Genomic DNA, 18,183 nt, shown 5'->3' with positions numbered 1-18,183 from the left:
AACACACAAGAGTCCCAAGCCTTCAGTGCTGCTTGGCTGTCTGTGAAAATGCTAATCATCTTACTCCTATACCGCAGACGAAGACTCTCATGAGCACACTCCATAATGGCTGTGACTTCTGCCTGAAAGACTGTGGGATAAGGACCCATAGGGACCAACCAGCTCCCTACATGGTCTCAACCCCACAATTCCGGCGCCTGTGCCACTTTGTTTTAGAGCCGTCTGAAACCATTCAAACTCCGCTGGTGGAGAAACAGATCACTCCCTCCTTAGGTATAGTGCAAGTTGTAACCTTATCCAGTAACCATGCAACTGTATAGAAAATAAAAAATAGTTTTTGTCCAAATTTAAAAAATTTAATTGCAATAATTGAACACGTTTTGAAATATGAAATTTTGACTAAAGGAAAATCACGCCTAACTTGTGGAACACATTGTTTATAAAGAGCACAAGTTTATTAGTGGTAAAAACATCTTTGGAGGGTTGTGAAGCACATTTTCTATGCAAGAGAAAAAACAAATTGAATACAATATCCACAAATTTTACAGAATATCCTTTTTATTTAAAAAGCAATCAAGAAAGATGGTGAAATAAGTTCAAAAGAAACTATTCAGCCAGAATATTTACTTTGCAACATAAAATGCACAATTATTTGAAAAAAGATATTATAATAGAACTTTCACAAAATTAAGCAAACTAGTTAATATAATGTTTATTTGCTGCCATCTTTAGACTTCTTGTCTTTCGCCTCTTTGCCCTTGTGTAGGGACCCTACAGCCTGCCGCACCGCCTCACTCTGAGGATCCACTCCGGGCAGGTTCTCCAGCACACTCTGCAGGAATTCAGGGTCGTTTATCACTTCTGCGTAGTCCTCCACTTCCATTGGCGTTTCTGTAGGTTCATCTTTCTTCTTCTCCGCAGAGTCCTTGGTGGTGGTAGGTTCCTCTGTAATTAGAGAAAAAAATTAATACTCACTAACTATTTATTTCTTTAACAATTTCTTTTTGTTTGATTCAAGAGTCATTAAGAATAAATTTATTTATTTTAGATTATTTATGATAATTGAAAAATTACACTACCTAATTTACTTAAATAGGAGATTTATAGTCGACATTATAGGTTTTTAGTCAATACTATTGTTTTCACAATTACTAATGCTTTCTTGGAACAGTTACAAGAATTAACACAAGGCACATTTGATATTGAGGTTTCACTTAATGGAACTTTACATTTAACAATTTTGAGTTCCCGAAAACCCCATTTTGGGGAAATGGTCCGAGTTCCATCCCTCCATCTTCATCCATCAAAAACTAAATAGAGTGTATCCATACTTTTAACTCACACGGTATATTCAACTTTGACAGTCTGGTATTTCGATCGCAGACAATTTTCAAAAATTAAGTGTTACTTAAACAAAACACTACGAAAACATATATCTTCTCTCTTTTTTGGATTTCAATCCTTAAACTTTACATAAAGTATGCATAAAAGCTAACAAAACAAGAAGAATGACAGTAAACAGACCAAAACTTTAACTACGTGTCAGTGTTTTGACGCCTAAAAGAGAAAGTCAGTTGTTGAAATGTACTGATCACCAATAACAATGGCTAAAAATTACAATTATAAATGTTACAATTTCAAATCATCCATCATCAATAAAGATAGCTTGAGTTTCTTATGCATAAAATAACGTGCAAGCTAACGGTATACTCACGAGAATCTTGCAATGACATCTGCATGGCAAAGGCGATCTGCTCCTCCTCGGTCATGTGGCTGAAGTCAGGAGTGTGGTGGGGGGAGAGGGTCTGTGCCTCCTCCTGTTCCACAGACATTGCCAGGGCACGCTCCAGGGATGCTTCCTCACTGTCACCTGTCACATCTGTATTGTTAGAGACAAAATGCTGCTGCTTCAGAGAGAACAAGATGAATTTGTGGATACTTAAGGTCATGTCTGAGAGAAAATATATATATATATTGGTACTTTAGGTACCAAAACAAAATTTTCTGTAGTTACCTGGAATGGTGCTGAAATATTACTTTTTTCAAATTAGTCAAAAGTAGTAGAAAAATAAAAGTGATCAGAACCTGATAAAAAATTAGGTACTAAACACTTTTTAAAAGATACTTGATCTTTCTGATGACAAAAAATATATCACAACATAAATGAACTTTTGTTAATATTTGACTCGAATCAAAGATCAATCTCCTATAAGACACTTCTTCTCTGGTTTGATCAACTAAATTATTAAAATCATAACTTCCGGTTCACACTGATCATCTTCTTCAGATCTATTTATCCAATTATGTAGTTACTACATCTTAAAATTTAATTTTATATTTAACTTAATCCTTTCAGAAGCAATGACATAACAGAATATCACCAGAAGTGCTACGCTCAGGAGTAGGCTCAATATGCACCTATCAGAGATACCTAGACTACAAAATCAAGTATAATCTAGATGAAGATGTATTCTCATTGTATCATCAAGTTTTTTTATCTCTATCTTTTTATATTCTTGATAAGCGAAACAAGGCAAAATCAACTGTAGAACAAAAAAACTAAGACTGGAGTAAATTACAATGCCCATATATATACACTTTTGGACACATTTTCTTTATCGTGGCAACAAGACAAACTCAACATTGGCGTCAGAAATATAATTCACTGGAACCAGAAGTGCTCATAAACGTGCAGTCTATGAAATTGCGTGCAAAGCCTAAGCTAAACGGTTTTAGTTCTAACTTTTTGCATCTTCTTGACAGACAACTTACTCTATGCAATTTAACTGAAGTACCAATTTTATTATAATTACCTTCTTTAATAGTGTCTGGGCGAGCAGTCTCTTTGCTCTCAGTGGTCGCTTTCCTTGCTTCCTGCTCCTGTCGCTGCCTCTGCTCCTCCATAGAGACTCTTAGAGCCTGCAAACACCCGTAATGAATGGGTCATTACTTTTTCTACAACACTTATAGGTACAACCAGGACTAAAAACAGAGGTGATTAAAAGATTACAAAGGTGTCAGAAATGCGGTTTCTTTTCTGTGAACAATCATAATTCTCAGGTACTCGTGACCACAGATTATACAGAAGTTATGGAATGTCTTTCCAGAGAACCTAGGGAAAATCAAAAGAATACAGTTTGAGTTTGATTTTCTAAGACACATTCTACTGACTTAGCAAATTTTATGAATGAACTCACAATGCCTAATGAATTAACTAAGTAATTCCATAACCCTTCTTATCTACATGATAATGTACAAAAGAATGTCAATTAACAACGTTCCCTAGTATGGACAAGGGACTAAACTCTCAAAAAATGTTGAGAATGTCGAACATAAAAACGATATCTTTGGGAACTTGTAGACAACATCGGTTTTGAAAAGCACATCTCCGTTTAAAAATATAACGTGGGATCTGAAAACAATCTTTTCAGCCACTTTTAGCTAACTTTGTTTAGAAGAAATATGTCTTATGCTCTTAAAATGTATAAACATTCCAAAAACTCAAATGTAGATATAGCTAATTTGTAATATAGACTTATTTGTGTTTGTGGAGAAATACATATTGTAGTCACTATCTTTGAAAATATTGATCATATTATAAGATCTCAAAACATTGTTTTCAGTTAATTTAAAACTGTATTTAACTTTATAGAGATTTAATTTATGTTTAATAATTTTTTAAAGTTAATAATCTTCTGGCTGGCTAACACATCGCTAGTTGTTAACAAATCACTCAATTTTTAATCAGAAAATAGGAAACCTTGAGTTTACATACTTTGTAATGAATTTTAATTATTCTGCATCTTGGCTACAACAAAATGCAATGAAAAAATGCTATTTCACAAACAAATACTTTATTTAATGCTAGTTTGAGTTACTTCACGTGCTGATTCAGTGAGCACAGCACTTCTAAGTGGAGAAAGTATTAATTTTTTTTTTTTTTAAATAGAAAATTAGAGGTGAGCACGAAGGAAGTATGTGGGTGTTAGCCCACCTAATGGAGTATAAAAATAGGCACCACGTGTTTCTTTAAGATCTCTGGGATCTACAACTCAACAGTACTGAACGGTGGTGGTTAAGATCTCGGACGCAATTTACCCATAGTCAAATTTTGTAGTTAGACAAATTTCAGAGAAGTTCATTAAGGACTGCTACGACTAACAAATATAAATCATATGTTACAGTGCTGTCTCTATAATCCGGCCGTGCGCTAATACGGCACGTCCAGTAATCCGGCACTGTGCGAGCGATGACGGGTCGGGTCAATGCCCTTCGGTTCATGTCACTGCAAGCACGGATGACTCACCGGCCCACAGCGCCGCCACTAGTCACTCATCAGTTGCTTGCCTACTTGCGCTCTACTTGCGTTCTACTTATGTTAAACTATACTTTAACTGGTTTCTAATAAATTCCAATGTATATTTGTATGTTTTTCGTACGTTTTTACCCATACATCTATTAATCCAGCAATTTCAGTAATTCGACACTACCAATCCCGATATACTGCCTGATTAGCGAGATTGCACTGTATTTCCTTTAAACAGTTTTGAAAACTTACACTTTAAAACTGATTTTGTTGAGAGTAATTATAAATTGAACATAATACATAATGTAACGTTCAAAATTTTAATGTAAGCTCAAAGCAATAATATTGCAATATTAAGTGAACACATCAGGCAATTTTTTATAGGCAACAAATTAATAATGCAATATAAAACACCTGCAAGAGTTAATCTTTTTAAACTATCCCATCTTTTATCAATAGTAAAAATAATGTAGTTTTGGAAAAGGAATACATTATAAATTGTTACGATACCAATATAATAGTTATAATAGATAATAGTTTAAATTATGTTATGAGAGGACATCTGTAAATGCTTCTTGCAACTTTTTGTGCTTGAACATTTTTGTAGCTTTCAGAATACTGTAGAAAGAACTTAAAAAGAAGAAAGTAGCAACATAATTTGATTAAAATACTGCATTGCGTATAGCGGCTGGTAGCTTGCAATGAGTATCACGTCACGTCATAGTCCAATATTGACTCTTAAGCTAAGTCAATCATCGTTGTACACATCCAGGGGATATAAAACTAAATCAATCACTAAATTAATTTGTATTTTATATCTCTGATCTGCTTATGAATGTCATACACATTTTGTTATCACCCCATTTGTCCAGTTAAGTATAAATACAAGTATCTTTATAAAGTGGAAACATAAGCTTTCTTATGACTAACTAAACTTGTATTACTCTATTTTTTTATTGCAATGTGGGGATCTCAACCTGTAAAAATCTTGTGGTTAGGTCAACAGTAACACTATTAATTGTTATCAGAGTAATAGTTTTATACTTTTACGCTTCTCTAAATATATAATTGACCAGGAATCAGCAAAGTATTTTGGAAAAAGTAAAATATGTTACCAAAGCAAGCTCAGGATCTTCATTGGGATCAACTCCAAACTCAAAACCAGCACCTCCCAGACCAGCTCCACCCATGCCGTCTTCACCCTGGATTAAAAAATGTACAATCAATAATTGTTTATTGAAGTTCACCTTATTATACAATTAGAATTATATAAAAACAAACAAAATTGTGTACACCACATGTATCATATTTGTTCAATATAATATGATGTAAAGAGCATTAATCAATTTTATATACCTACTTTTCAAAACAAGTTCAACTTGAAAACAGAAAAACAAGAATATTTTACCCGATTTTACGCCAGTACTTGAATTTTATTATCCAAACTCTGTGAAATTCATTATGTATAAGTATACATATTTATAGCGTAAGTTTTATAAATTCTGATACATAACTACGCCCCTTTCATAAAGATATTTTTCATTTCATTTCATTTTCAAATAATTAATTTTTGTATATAACAGAGTTCAACTCCTAAGGCAATTGAATTCAAACTTCCTGGAAATAAAAATAAAAAATTTTAAAATAGATTTTTAAAGGTCTTGTTTTTATTATTTTAACCCACAGTTGGTGAGTTACTTATTTTAACCCTTGAAGTGCTGAAGAACATTTAGCATGTATACAATAAGCGTGCATTTATGGATTTTTTTAAAAGTTCTAATTTTGCCAAAGTTTTATTTAATTTCAGTTTCTTGGAAGAAGAAATAATAAACATAAACATATTTTTTTTATAAAAGCTCTACCATTAACATTTCGCATCATCAGACGAAATGGTGATAACAAAATTGCTTGGTTATTGATTTATTTTTGGCATTCTAGTTGACTTCTCGACAGTCATAAATCAATATATTTACGCATTCCTACCCATTCGCTGTACTTCCATAATGTACACAACAAATTGAAATAAGACCATAGGCTACAGATATTAAAGTATGCCACAATTTATGCCATTCTGTGGGTTTTGAAAAATCTGTATGCTGCAGTGCTTTAAGGGTTAATTTATTTGAAGACATTCTGTAAGTTTGTTTTTGATATAGATGATGTTTCTATCAGTTCAATTCAATGTCCTTTTAACTTCTGTATTGTTTTCTATTACGGATACAAAACATAAAAGGAGGGTTAGAGACATTAAAAAGTTTTATCAATAGATTTAACAAATGTACTGTAAACAATTAATTTTAAAATATAATATTTATTAGAATGTTGACAAAGTAGTAGAGTGAACTAAACTCACCTGGATGACAGGAGAAGAGATGAGGGCCTCGGAGAGGTGGGGGCCGGGTGGGACAGTGACCAGGTGACTTCCTCCACCATCCTTGCCGTTCAATGCGTTCACAAACGAAGTGAGCAACTCAGTGTTCACAATCTGTTAAAATGTTATTTCCCTGTAAGACACATTACAGCAGCAAAAAACTTTTACAGGCAACTTCTGCCACACCAACATTGTTTTAGGGGCCAATAGAATTTGTGGGAATAGAATAGACAATACGTTTATTTTGCTTAAAATTTGTACACTATGACAGAAACAGTTGTTGACCCAGTGTGTTATCACTTTGAGAAAGAGGCAATAGGACTGTCTCTTTCTGATCTTATACTTTCCTGTTTTCCATTCTTCTGATTCCCCACGGCTTTGTGGGGTTTCTTTCAGGAGTTCCATACTCATAAAAGATAAAAATCTACTCCTTCAAGAAACTGATCGCAACCGAAATAAAAATCTTAAATTAACAAGTTAGTTGAATGGAAATGAAGAACCAGGTGTGGTTGGTTTAATCACATAAACATCTCTGAATGATGTAATTTTATCTCAAATTATTCCGATAATCCTCAGTTTTCCTCTTTACAATTCATCTGCTCTCAAATAATTGAAACTAAACTGTATATGTCAAATCTGTTTAAAATATTCAAGTTATTCTTCTCTCTGCATGTCCAATTTCTTTTATCATGTGTGATAGTCCCACATCACATGATATGCAATTTCACCAAAAAGTAACATCAAGGCAATTGAAATAATACAGTACACTTTTAGTTGCACACAGAACGTTAAATCTACATTCCAACAAAATTCTGGATTCAACACTTTGCCTCCATTTAAAATTTTGAATTTGACTCAGATTTTTGGTTGTAATTATGATCTGTTTACCAATTTGTAGTAACCACATACCAATTATTTTATCAGAGCCCTGATTGTATGAATAATCATTATCAGAACTAAGCAGCTATAGAATACAAAAACCAATGATTTTCCTCTTCTATTGTATTTTTCATCTGAACTTAATGTTCATGAGTAAAGTGTTCTACATTCTGTATAAACACATATTTTCCAGAAAAATTTACCATTTCACATAATATTATAGTATACATTACAACTGAGGAAAATCCATGCACAATATTACATCATTTGAGCAAGACATATATGTTTGATGATTATTTTTAAAGAATGGTTTAAAATATGCTCCAAACATGATGACCATTTTTAATTTTTAAATTAGTAGAACCAGATCTATGGTTAAAGATTTTAATTTATAAAAGAAAAGTTTTTGAGTCTGAGCCTACTCTGACGTAACACGTGAGAACAATTACAATATCACATTACAATGATAGCCTCCCTCTTAACCTGCCACCACACTACTTTGTTTTCAATAAATCAATATCTTTTTAACCGGCCTCTTCCAAATTAAACTGGTTGAGATCAGCCAGAAATGAACAACAGCGATGCTTCAACTACACTCCGACTCATACGGACCTGCTGCAGCGTGAAATCTTTACCTTTATTCCTCACGCTTGGAATTCTTTTTTAGTTTGTCTAGTTTTCGAGGTGTATTGTCGTTAGGGCGCATCGGTTTCTCCGGCCAAATCATTACCCGGTCAGGTCTCCAGTCCTAAGGTGGCCGGATAAGAGAAAGGTTACTGTACTGTTTTAAGGTAACAAAACCTATTGATAAGCACAAACTGATGGTTCAAGCAAAAAACATTGTGAATTGGCCTGCTGACCAATCATCACACTCTTAATTACCTCCTCTCCAAAGCTGACAACATCCACGTTCACTTTTTCTTTCTTCAGTCGTTTGGCCAGTTTTACTAGTTCTTTCTCCTCAGTTTCAACTGGACTGCCAACAAAGGCCACGATACGCATCTTGTGGTTCTTGCCCTGTCTGTGCTTCAATGCAAGCTGAAATTGAAGTGCAGTTTTAACATTTGATTAACACAACAACAAAAAATACAGGTCAGAGAATTTTACATTTATAACCAACAACGGTGATATCTTCTATTCTTTTTCTTAACTACATTCATTCCGTAGTAATCTTTTAAATGTACAGAGAAATTTATTGATGACAAATAAAACATAATTTTATGGCTACGATCTAATTTACTGATAATGTTTTTACGTATTTTACTACAAGAAATATTATACTATTGCAAAGTATTTTAATCATTGCGTATGAACTTAGACCCAAGTTCCACTTCCAGAATATCACTCCAAATCACATGGAACTTAACGTTGCAAATCTAATTACTTCTTACACAATTTTAAAGTATTACTTATTATCTACTTCTTCAGCTAGTAACAGAAAAAAATAATACTGGAGCTAGATCATAAAAAAATTTGTATCATCAGTTTTTTTGTTCACACAGCATCAAAACATTACTTACACAATTAATTTCTTTTAATCAATGTTATGTGAACTGGAAGACTGATTAGGTATTAAGCAGGCTATGTAAGTCTAAGAACTGACATGAATCACAGTCACAAAAAATATTATTACAGCTTCCTTCATCAATAATATTTAGAATTATACATATGATTCTACCAATGAAAAAGAATCTTGTGTTACTTACGTGAGCAATTCTAATTCCAGTGAGAAGATTGATATTCCCTTCAGGTTGGACTTGATGTAACTTTGATATTACTCTTCCGGTATCAGAGGTCAGCGTAGCCAATACCTCAACACTAAAAATAATTGAGGACAACGTTGTAGATCGTAAATAAAAGTGCATCCATATATTATAATTTGTAAAAAAATTTTTAAATGTGAGAAAGATACAAATATCTATGTACAAACATTCCAACATTTATTGTCTTCAATATATTCAAAAAATTAAGAACTTTTTAATCCATTTAGGTGCTGATTTACTAATATCAAAATGTTCTTAACATGTCATTACACACCCCGCTGTTTGTGCATAAGCACACACCCTGTAGCAATTTGCTTAAATCTTATATAAACAGCTATAAAAACGATAAAAACTAAATAAATCAACATATTGAAGGACAAACAGAATTACAGTTAAAAAAATCAAGTAAATATTGTTAGCAAATTGTTCACATCAGTAAAAAATGATAGTCCGCTATCAAATACCCGTTAGCAAAATGTTCACACATTAATCTAATGATTGATCAATATCAGATTGAAGACCGCTGCAGACTGGTTTTACCCACAATCAGATAATGGAGGTGGAAATGAGGACAAGATAAATGCATCAACCCTATTTCCTCAAACAAAGAAAATATTAGTGAAAATCTGTCTTTGTGGCATTTTCAACATCTTGAGGCATGTCAAGACATATTAAGTAATTCTTTGAATAAAACTTTTTTCAAACTTTAAACAAAAAACAGGTAATTATTATGAAATTTCAATACAATTTAAATAATACTGAACATGACATTTCTAATATGAGCAAGTATGGTTCATGATAAAAGTACCCAGATGTGGAAAATTTCAGTTGGTAACACTTCACAATTAACTCATAAACTGGTCAAGACACGTGTTGCAATAGCTGCAACAACAAGGTCACGTAGATACCTTACTGATTATAAACTATAATCTTTGAAGGAAAATTATCAATCTAGAAGAGAACAGAAAGTTTATACAGTACATTAAAATTTAATTTAACAGTCTTAGTTAAACCATGAACAGTCACAAAGTAATTTCATTAAGTACATTAATGCCATTGGTTGATAAATATCCTGACTTAATTTTCCGAAAGAAGCTTTATAGGTGGTTACTGGTTAATCCTTTTTACAGCCATCAAGTTTTTTGGAGTTGGTCAAATTGCTTTTTTAAGATTTGTTGACTCTTTAATTTTATTTGTATCAACTCTTTACTAGTTGCTTTTTTCTTGTTATTTTTTATTAGTCTATAACCTCTAATTGTTATTTACTTGTTGTTATTGTTAAATTATTTATAAATATTTTATTAATTTTTTAAATTTTAGTTTCGTTGATTAAAGCCATTGTTTTAAATCTTTTAACTGTCATTTAATTGAAGTAATTTATTTTAACTAATTGATGGCTTTGTTTTAACAATTCTTTTTACACCCTAACATGCATCAAAGTATAAAAAGTACGAATTTTAAATGTAATATTTTTTTGTTAAAAAATGATAAATAGTTTAAATTTATCAATATTTAAAAATTCAGTACATTACAAAATTCCATTAAAAATATTTGTACAGTATAAGTGTGAGGTACTTGAATTATTTTAGATTCTCTTATTTGTAAGGTATAAACAACACAATACACAACACCAAATGAAGTAGAACTGTATCTTGGAAGTCATCACATTTTACAAGTGACACAAATAATTTATTGATTGATACAGTTACTGAAATAAAGTTGCAATGAAAGTAATTACAATGACACAACGACAACAAGCTTAGCAAAAAATTTGGAACAGTGGGAGATCACCAATAAAGTCATGATGACAATTTCCTACTTCCTTTATATTACAGCCTTATGCTTATACTTATGGAAATCTACAGTGAAATAGGATTCTTTAAAATACACATGCAATACTATACACATATATAAAACTATTATCTAACAATAAATATTGTTCTAGCCCATTTATTTGTCTACCTTTACAATATTTATAATTTCAGATACTAAATAATTTCATTGGACTGACGAATAAAATAATATATATGTTGGCCATTATGTTGGATATCTAGATAAATGTAGCTTAAGTCCATGTGCATGTGCAAATAATTCTGTATATATATATATATATATATATATATATATATATATATATATATGATAAAATATATAATATAATATATATATATATATATATAATATATTAATACTTAGGAAAAAATATATATATATATAATTATATATATATATTTTTTCCTAAGTATGTAGAATTTGAATATTGAACTGGCTGGAAAAATATTAGAACTTATATTATACAAAATAATTAACTTCCAAAACTGCTGAGCAATTTTAGCACAAAATTAGATACACTATAGTAGAACTTACCCTTCTCGTAACTTTGCGGTTGGTTCAATAGCTCTTAAATATATAATTTTTGTAAGGGTATAAGTCTTGGTTGTTGATCAAGTACACCAAAGAAACAGAGATGACACAGCGACTCACTTAGGACAAGGAGATGTGAAAACCCTTCATTGCAGTTGTTCTAAAAGGATCTTTGGATTTCCTCTTGAAGTGATGGACAGGATATTTAGGATGCCAAGTCTGGTGGTAAGGGCCACCTTCTGTAGAGATCTCATGAGAAGAGATAGCAGGCACTACCTCATCAAGTCCTCTTGAAACAAGGGGAAGTTAGCTTGGAAGAAGGGGAGGTTACCTCTGTTCCAACCTCTTCCAGTCAAAGCAGGCAGAGGATTAAGAGATCTCCACCCAATCAAACAATCATCCTTTGCGCAAATTAGATTTATTGACCAGCCCTTTTCATACCAATTTCTTGGCATTTGAGGTTAGTTTTGTACCAATGTTCTTGGACATCCATTGGGTGACCCAGGTTTAAGTTTTGGTGTGTGATTCTACTGGCAGGTATAAACCTTCCAGAACCCTCCTTGGAGCACAACCTGTGCCTCCTAGGTGCTCAGGTGTTGCCTGGACACATCTGATTTTGTGACAGTTAATGGATTGAGATTACACAATTAGCTAACCCCTTATCAGCTGCAGGCAACTAGTACCAAGCTATCACAGCGGCACAGTGGGAGAGCCGCGGCACAACTAGCACGGAGCGTTTAAGGTTAGATCACGGATTATGGTATGCTGCCTCAACAATTGCTTATAAAGGAAACAGGATTTTTCCAGAATTTACCATCATTCAGTGATAAAACACATTTATTCAATACAACCTTTAAACAAAACACGACATGACAAAAGATTGCAAATGCAAGAACTGCCAACTTACACTCAGATGTCCAACAATGCTTAGCTGTTTATATCACACTTTGAAACACAAAGTTTGTGATGTTATCTTAATAATAACGTTACTACGTAAAGTGTCAATTTTTGTCTCATTGAATGATGGCAAATGCCAGAAAAATCATGTTTTCTTTACAATCCTCCATGTCAAAAACAAACTAAAACAAAAAAGAATAATGTTTCAAATAAAAAAACTGTTTCTATACCTAATCATTAATTAAAAATTATTTGGTTATATGATACTTGTAACACCCATCTTATGATAACCAGGCATTTTCGTTGTCTAACTGTAAACTGGATTCTTCTAGAAATTGTGTTATTTCACCTTTGTTGGTGTGACTGTCAACCATAATTACCTCACACTAGAAAATAAACAAATCATATATATCGCCACAAAACGAATACACTCAGTGCTAATAAATTGCGGTTAAATACGAGCTATTATTTTTATATTTACTCCATCGAGGAATTTTTAAACTGGACATGACATTTTTATCTTTATCCATGTTTAAAACTAGATAAAATTTTTGCATACATATTGACACATATTCTGTACTCGATGTATATGAATAAAGTTCTCTTTGATTTGATATAAACATGTGTTTTTTATATAATACCAAAGATTGTAAACCAGGTTGGGACACGTCACACAGTTCTTCAATCATCGTAGTACTGAAAATAGCTAATATGGAACAATCAATCCTCCGAAATAAACAATAACCAGCCGTGTGTCTAGAAAACGTTTAACACAAGAGTAGCGCTGGAAGTGCTCGGCTCACCATATTGCTCACCAGTTAAGTGGTTAAAAATTAAATATACTGATAATATTAACTTACTTTGCTAGGGTAAGTAACCCCACATTGTTCTCCGGATTAGATCTGGTTTTTGAGTGACACACAATATTAACGGCGTCCAGCTGAGCTTGCAATCTTGTGGGTAGAAAGTCCCCATTCCGCATGTAGTCACTGTTATCCACACTGAAAAAATAAATAAATAAATTTAAACAAGTGGGTGGTAAGAAACTAAGAATTTAGTAAAATATATTAACAAATATTTCTAGACAAATTCATTATACAGGGTGTGGTAGATAAGTAATGAGACTCAGTCTAGAAAAACAAATTTATTGATCCGATTTGTACAAAACGTTAATATTCTTCAAAGTACCCGCCTTGGGCGTCGACACAACGTTGCCAGCGCGTTTTCCAAGCTTCATAGGCCCCACTGTAATCCGTTGGAGTTATCCCAGTTAGTGCCTTCGTGATAGCACGTTGGATGTTCAGAATATCGTCGAAACGATGACCCGTCAGGCATCTTTTTACATTCGGAAACAGGAAGAATCAGGAGGACTCATGTCAGGGCTGTATGGTGGCTGTGGCAGAACTTCAACTCCAATTCGGGTCAAATAGGAGGTCACGAGGCTTTTGTTCGCAGGGAGCACTCGGGGAACCAATTTTGCGCAAACTTTCCTCATCATCAAATCTTGCGTAACAATTTGGTGAACCGTAAATTTATTCACGGAGACCTCATCGGCGATCATTTTAAGGCTTAAACGAAGGTCTGGGGTCCAGGAGTTCTTTCACTTTGGCCACCGTTTCATCCACACGACTCGTTGAAGGGCGTCCAGATCGTTCCATGTCTTCAACGGATTCTCTCCTGTTTTTAAATTCATTAAACCACCGGAACACTTGAGCTCTTGATAGGGCGTGCTCTTTGTAGGCCTCCGTAATCATAGCAAAAGTTTCCGAAGCAGTTTTGCCCAAGCGAAAGCAAAATTTGATTGCATACCGCTGTTCTATCGAGCGATCCATCTTCAGCGTTTTCACAAGTCTCACGGGCACACAAGCAACGTAATACGCGAAGCTCGACCCTCTCTACACCAGAGCTACGACGTGACTGCAAACCGGTTTTACTGTTAGCTCAGATCCCCCACCATGTGACCTGCAGGTGGAAACCGCACTGCGAGCGACTGGGGCACCGCGCAGCGGCCAGTCTCATTACTTATCTACCACACCCTGTAGGCCATTTAAAAATATTATTTGTATAGTTTCCTACAATGTCCGGAGACTCTTGACTCTTTTCCTCTAAACAAAAAAATATGAGTGGATAACAGGGTTGCCGAACTTCACATAAGAATTTGAACAGAAAGAATAGGTGTACCATCTGCATTGATTTTTTATTTGAGTTCCCTTTTTCCTGTTTTTCCTCTTGTTGGTAATAATTCCTACCTTCATGGAGAAGTTTATTTATTGTTTCTACCTCCATGGCGAAGCTTATAGTTTTAGGACTAGACTTTAACTTATACTACTTATTATTGTGTCAGCATGGACAGAAAAAAAATGTATTGATTTATTTTACTTTGTAATGCCATTACCTTGCTACTTAGAATAATATGATTGGGTAAGTTTATAATATTTGTACCTTTCAATCATTAGTAATCAGCCACTTAGAATTTTATATTTTACTGATCAGTTCTATCTCGCGGGAAGTTCTTCATTTGTTGCCATCAGTCCGAACCAGACAACTGATGGCCAGAGACATTCTTCTTCTTCTAAGGGGCAGCCTATTGCCATACACTTAAGCCTCAAGGGCCTTTTGCGCACCTCGGAAATATACCATGATACCAACCAGTTTACGGTTTCAGAAGTTCTACAAACTGCCAGAAACAACCGATTAGGTCCTCCTGGGGAAACTCACTCCTTGCTATTGCAGGACAGTCCTTTTTAGAAGCTGAGCCCAAGTTGGCCAGGGCATCAGCTCTTTCAGAGTCATTACTGTTAGCCCGTTCAACTACAAGTAATTTTTGAGATAAAAAAAGATTTGACTTTTCCAAAATGTAATTGTATCTGTTCATTTTATAATTTAATATTTGAGCAAGTTCCTTTCCATAAAACAAAAAAATGTTAAGTGGCTAAAGTAACACTTATCAAAACTATTTAAGTACATTAACAAATAAAAATGTAGAGTTTTTATATTATGCTCCCAATTGATGACTCAAAGCTCAGCCACGTACTCAGATTAGGGCCATTGTTCTCCAAGCAAACTATACAGACACGAACATAATTTTTTGAATTGTCTAATGAAATTCACTGGTGCCATTTAGCTAAAAATCTACAAAAAGAAGTGGAGAGACTTTGATAAGCGGCCTACACTTGTTATTCGATTGCTGTTATCGAACAATTCGATATATTATGCAACTTCTGTGTATGTAAAAATCATACACAATAAGAGTTATAATAAATTACCGTAACAAGAAGAATCTTGAACATTACAATTTTAAGTTACATAAATGTTACAATAAAATTACAAAACAACAAATCCAACTATGGCCTGGACTTAAATATCAAAGAAACCTTGTAATATTTATAACTTGCCCAGTTTGATATCAATAAGTAACCACTTTGTGAAATGGAGGACAGAATTCTCCCCATGTGTTACCAGGAGCGAAAACCACATGTTGAAGCTACTTAAACAAATCTCATCACTTGTGAGAAATATCTTACATCTTTTCCTCATATTCAACATCATTTTCAAAGTCTCAAAATATTAGTTACTTCTTGTTGTTTATTGTTTACTTCAAAATGACTATAACTAATAAGTTGGAATCATATGCTAAGTTAAATAAATTGTAATATCGAATTATCCTTCAGATAAAAACAATCGAACCATTTGATAATAGCCATCGAATAAATAGTGTAGGCCGCTTATTAAAGTATACCCAAAGCAGTCAATGGGTAGGATACGATAAGCGGACCCGATATTTTATATCGAAGAATGTTATCATCGATACCTAATATTCGTATCTCAAATCCTAGACCATCAATCAATATAAAAGTATAGTCCTCAGTAATAATCATATGTTTTATATTAAAATATTAATTTAATATTTACAGTGATTAAACTAATTATTATAACAAAAATTAGGAAAACTGAAGACAACCATATTTGCTCCTCTCACGGTTACAGTTGTTTCTTTCCCAAACATTTCACATAACGGGTTTTCGGTACAAGTCCAACATGTTGAAACCACGTAAAATATGTCTTATCATTTTTCAAATCAATGTTGTGTATTTTTCTAAAATTGACTGCCATTTTTAATGATCAAATGTTACTTACGTAAAATTGAAATATTACCTTACGTGTATTATTTGAAAGTGTTTACAGCTGTTGATATAGATTATTTAAGTTAACCGTTCAAAATAATTAATCAATATCGATTGATTATATCGATTGTTATGGTTAAGTAATATTGTTTGCCAATTTCGATATAAAAAACCGGGTCCGCTTATCGTACCCTCCCCGCAGTCAATATTGAAACACAGTCTTTTTCATTTGTAAGTATAAAGGCAATAAGACAATTAAGCAAACCAAATCATGTGAAAATGTGCAATTAAAATGTCAATAAAGGCTCAAAAGTTAAGGAAATATCTATCCAGAGATAACCAATAGTTATCCAGAGAGAGTGACTGCCACTTATACAGAGCACAGTAAGTAGTGGGAGTAGCTCTGCTACGTTAACATTGATGTATAAAGGTTCAGTATACCTATGCTTCTGACTATGCAAGACTGAGCATCAAATGTTTTCACATTGTACTTTTATTACCTCAAAACATGAGTGCTGTAATAGCCATGCCAAATGTACAGTAGCCTATTACAAAATTCCACATTTTGTACTCTGCGCAATATTAATCACCATAAAAAGTTTAAAATCACTAACAAGCCCTGGAAGTTAAAAGAGCCTACAACAGACACACATATAATTTAGTATTTAATATTAGCATGACAGCAAGATGTTTCTGACCATCAATGATTAGGCCTATTTCTTATAAGGAGCATAACTAAAAGAAAAAAAAAAACATTCCAGAAATGTAGTCTGGTCATTATAACAAGTTATGAGGAGTCCATTTCACAAAAGATGGTGTCATAATTTGCAATATATTTATGTAAAAGATTCAAAGGTTCAAAGCACATAAGTTCTCATAAAGGATAGTGCAAAACATACATTTGGGCTTATTACATTAAAATGCCATGTCATGTTGTATAGGTTAACATTTACAGACAAGTTCTCATGACTAAAAATGACAGTAAATACGGATACTTGAACATTCAGCAAGAACAAAGTGAATATCGGAAGTAAAATAAAAAGCTTGAAATATATCTTACCATATCATAGTACTTTCAAGAACCATTTCTACTGGTTATCTCTCTTGAAAACTACACAATACACTAGTTAGTTACTCCACTTCTATTCTCTCTTATCCTCTATTCAGAATTTCTGCTCAACTCTCTAGATTCTTCTCTGTTCTCTTTCTCTAGACTTTGGTTAGTATTGCGCTTTTTTCTTGCAATGAATTACTGTCAAATGACCATAGAGTAAGATGAGTCTCTATATTGAAGATACTGAAGAAGACATAAAATTCAACAGACGATTGAACCAATGAATACAAACTATTAAACTCACCACCACAGCAGTGAGCAGTGTATTGCAAAAATTAATAAATCATATATGTAAATATTGATGATGGTTACGATTTTTGTGTGTACGAATAATGGTTTGCAGAGTTTAAATGGTACTCTACACA

The 18,183-nt window shown here is 33.3% G+C and overlaps 1 protein-coding gene across 2 annotated transcripts; it reads right to left on the bottom strand.

Moving 5' to 3' along the window:
• Positions 1-607: 607 nt before the first annotated feature.
• Positions 608-17,922, bottom strand: LOC124353105 (26S proteasome non-ATPase regulatory subunit 4-like). Of its 2 annotated transcripts, none has more exons than XM_046802926.1 (9): positions 17,765-17,922; positions 13,441-13,581; positions 9,263-9,374; positions 8,439-8,594; positions 6,660-6,791; positions 5,422-5,508; positions 2,814-2,919; positions 1,715-1,879; positions 608-945 (listed from the first exon to the last, which is right to left on the bottom strand). In XM_046802926.1, exons 1-9 carry the CDS (start codon positions 17,788-17,790, stop codon positions 713-715), a joined length of 1,158 nt encoding a protein of 385 aa, XP_046658882.1. In that variant the 5' UTR covers positions 17,791-17,922; the 3' UTR covers positions 608-712. The 2 variants fall into 2 exon arrangements, with proteins under 2 accessions (XP_046658882.1, XP_046658883.1); XM_046802927.1 differs by having other exon boundaries at positions 1,715-1,870.
• Between the last annotated feature and the right edge of the window lie 261 nt (positions 17,923-18,183).

Source organism: Homalodisca vitripennis, chromosome 1, assembly GCF_021130785.1.
Source record: "Homalodisca vitripennis isolate AUS2020 chromosome 1, UT_GWSS_2.1, whole genome shotgun sequence".
Classification (NCBI taxonomy): Eukaryota; Metazoa; Arthropoda; class Insecta; order Hemiptera; family Cicadellidae; genus Homalodisca; species Homalodisca vitripennis.
The sequence above is the reverse complement of the archived record's forward strand: the minus strand, read 5'-3'. Positions and strand labels throughout refer to the sequence as shown.

What these genes read in the sequence shown, in the direction of transcription:
- LOC124353105 (XM_046802926.1), bottom strand. Translation starts at nt 17,790, where the DNA reads ATGGTTCTTGAAAGTACTATGATATG. An exon ending in CTTGAAAGTACTATGATATG is followed by an intron (nt 13,582 to 17,764) that starts GTAAGATATATT and finishes TTATTTTTTCAG; the next exon opens with TGTGGATAACAGTGACTACA. An exon ending in TCTCTTCTCCTGTCATCCAG is followed by an intron (nt 5,509 to 6,659) that starts GTGAGTTTAGTT and finishes TTTTTAATCCAG; the next exon opens with GGTGAAGACGGCATGGGTGG.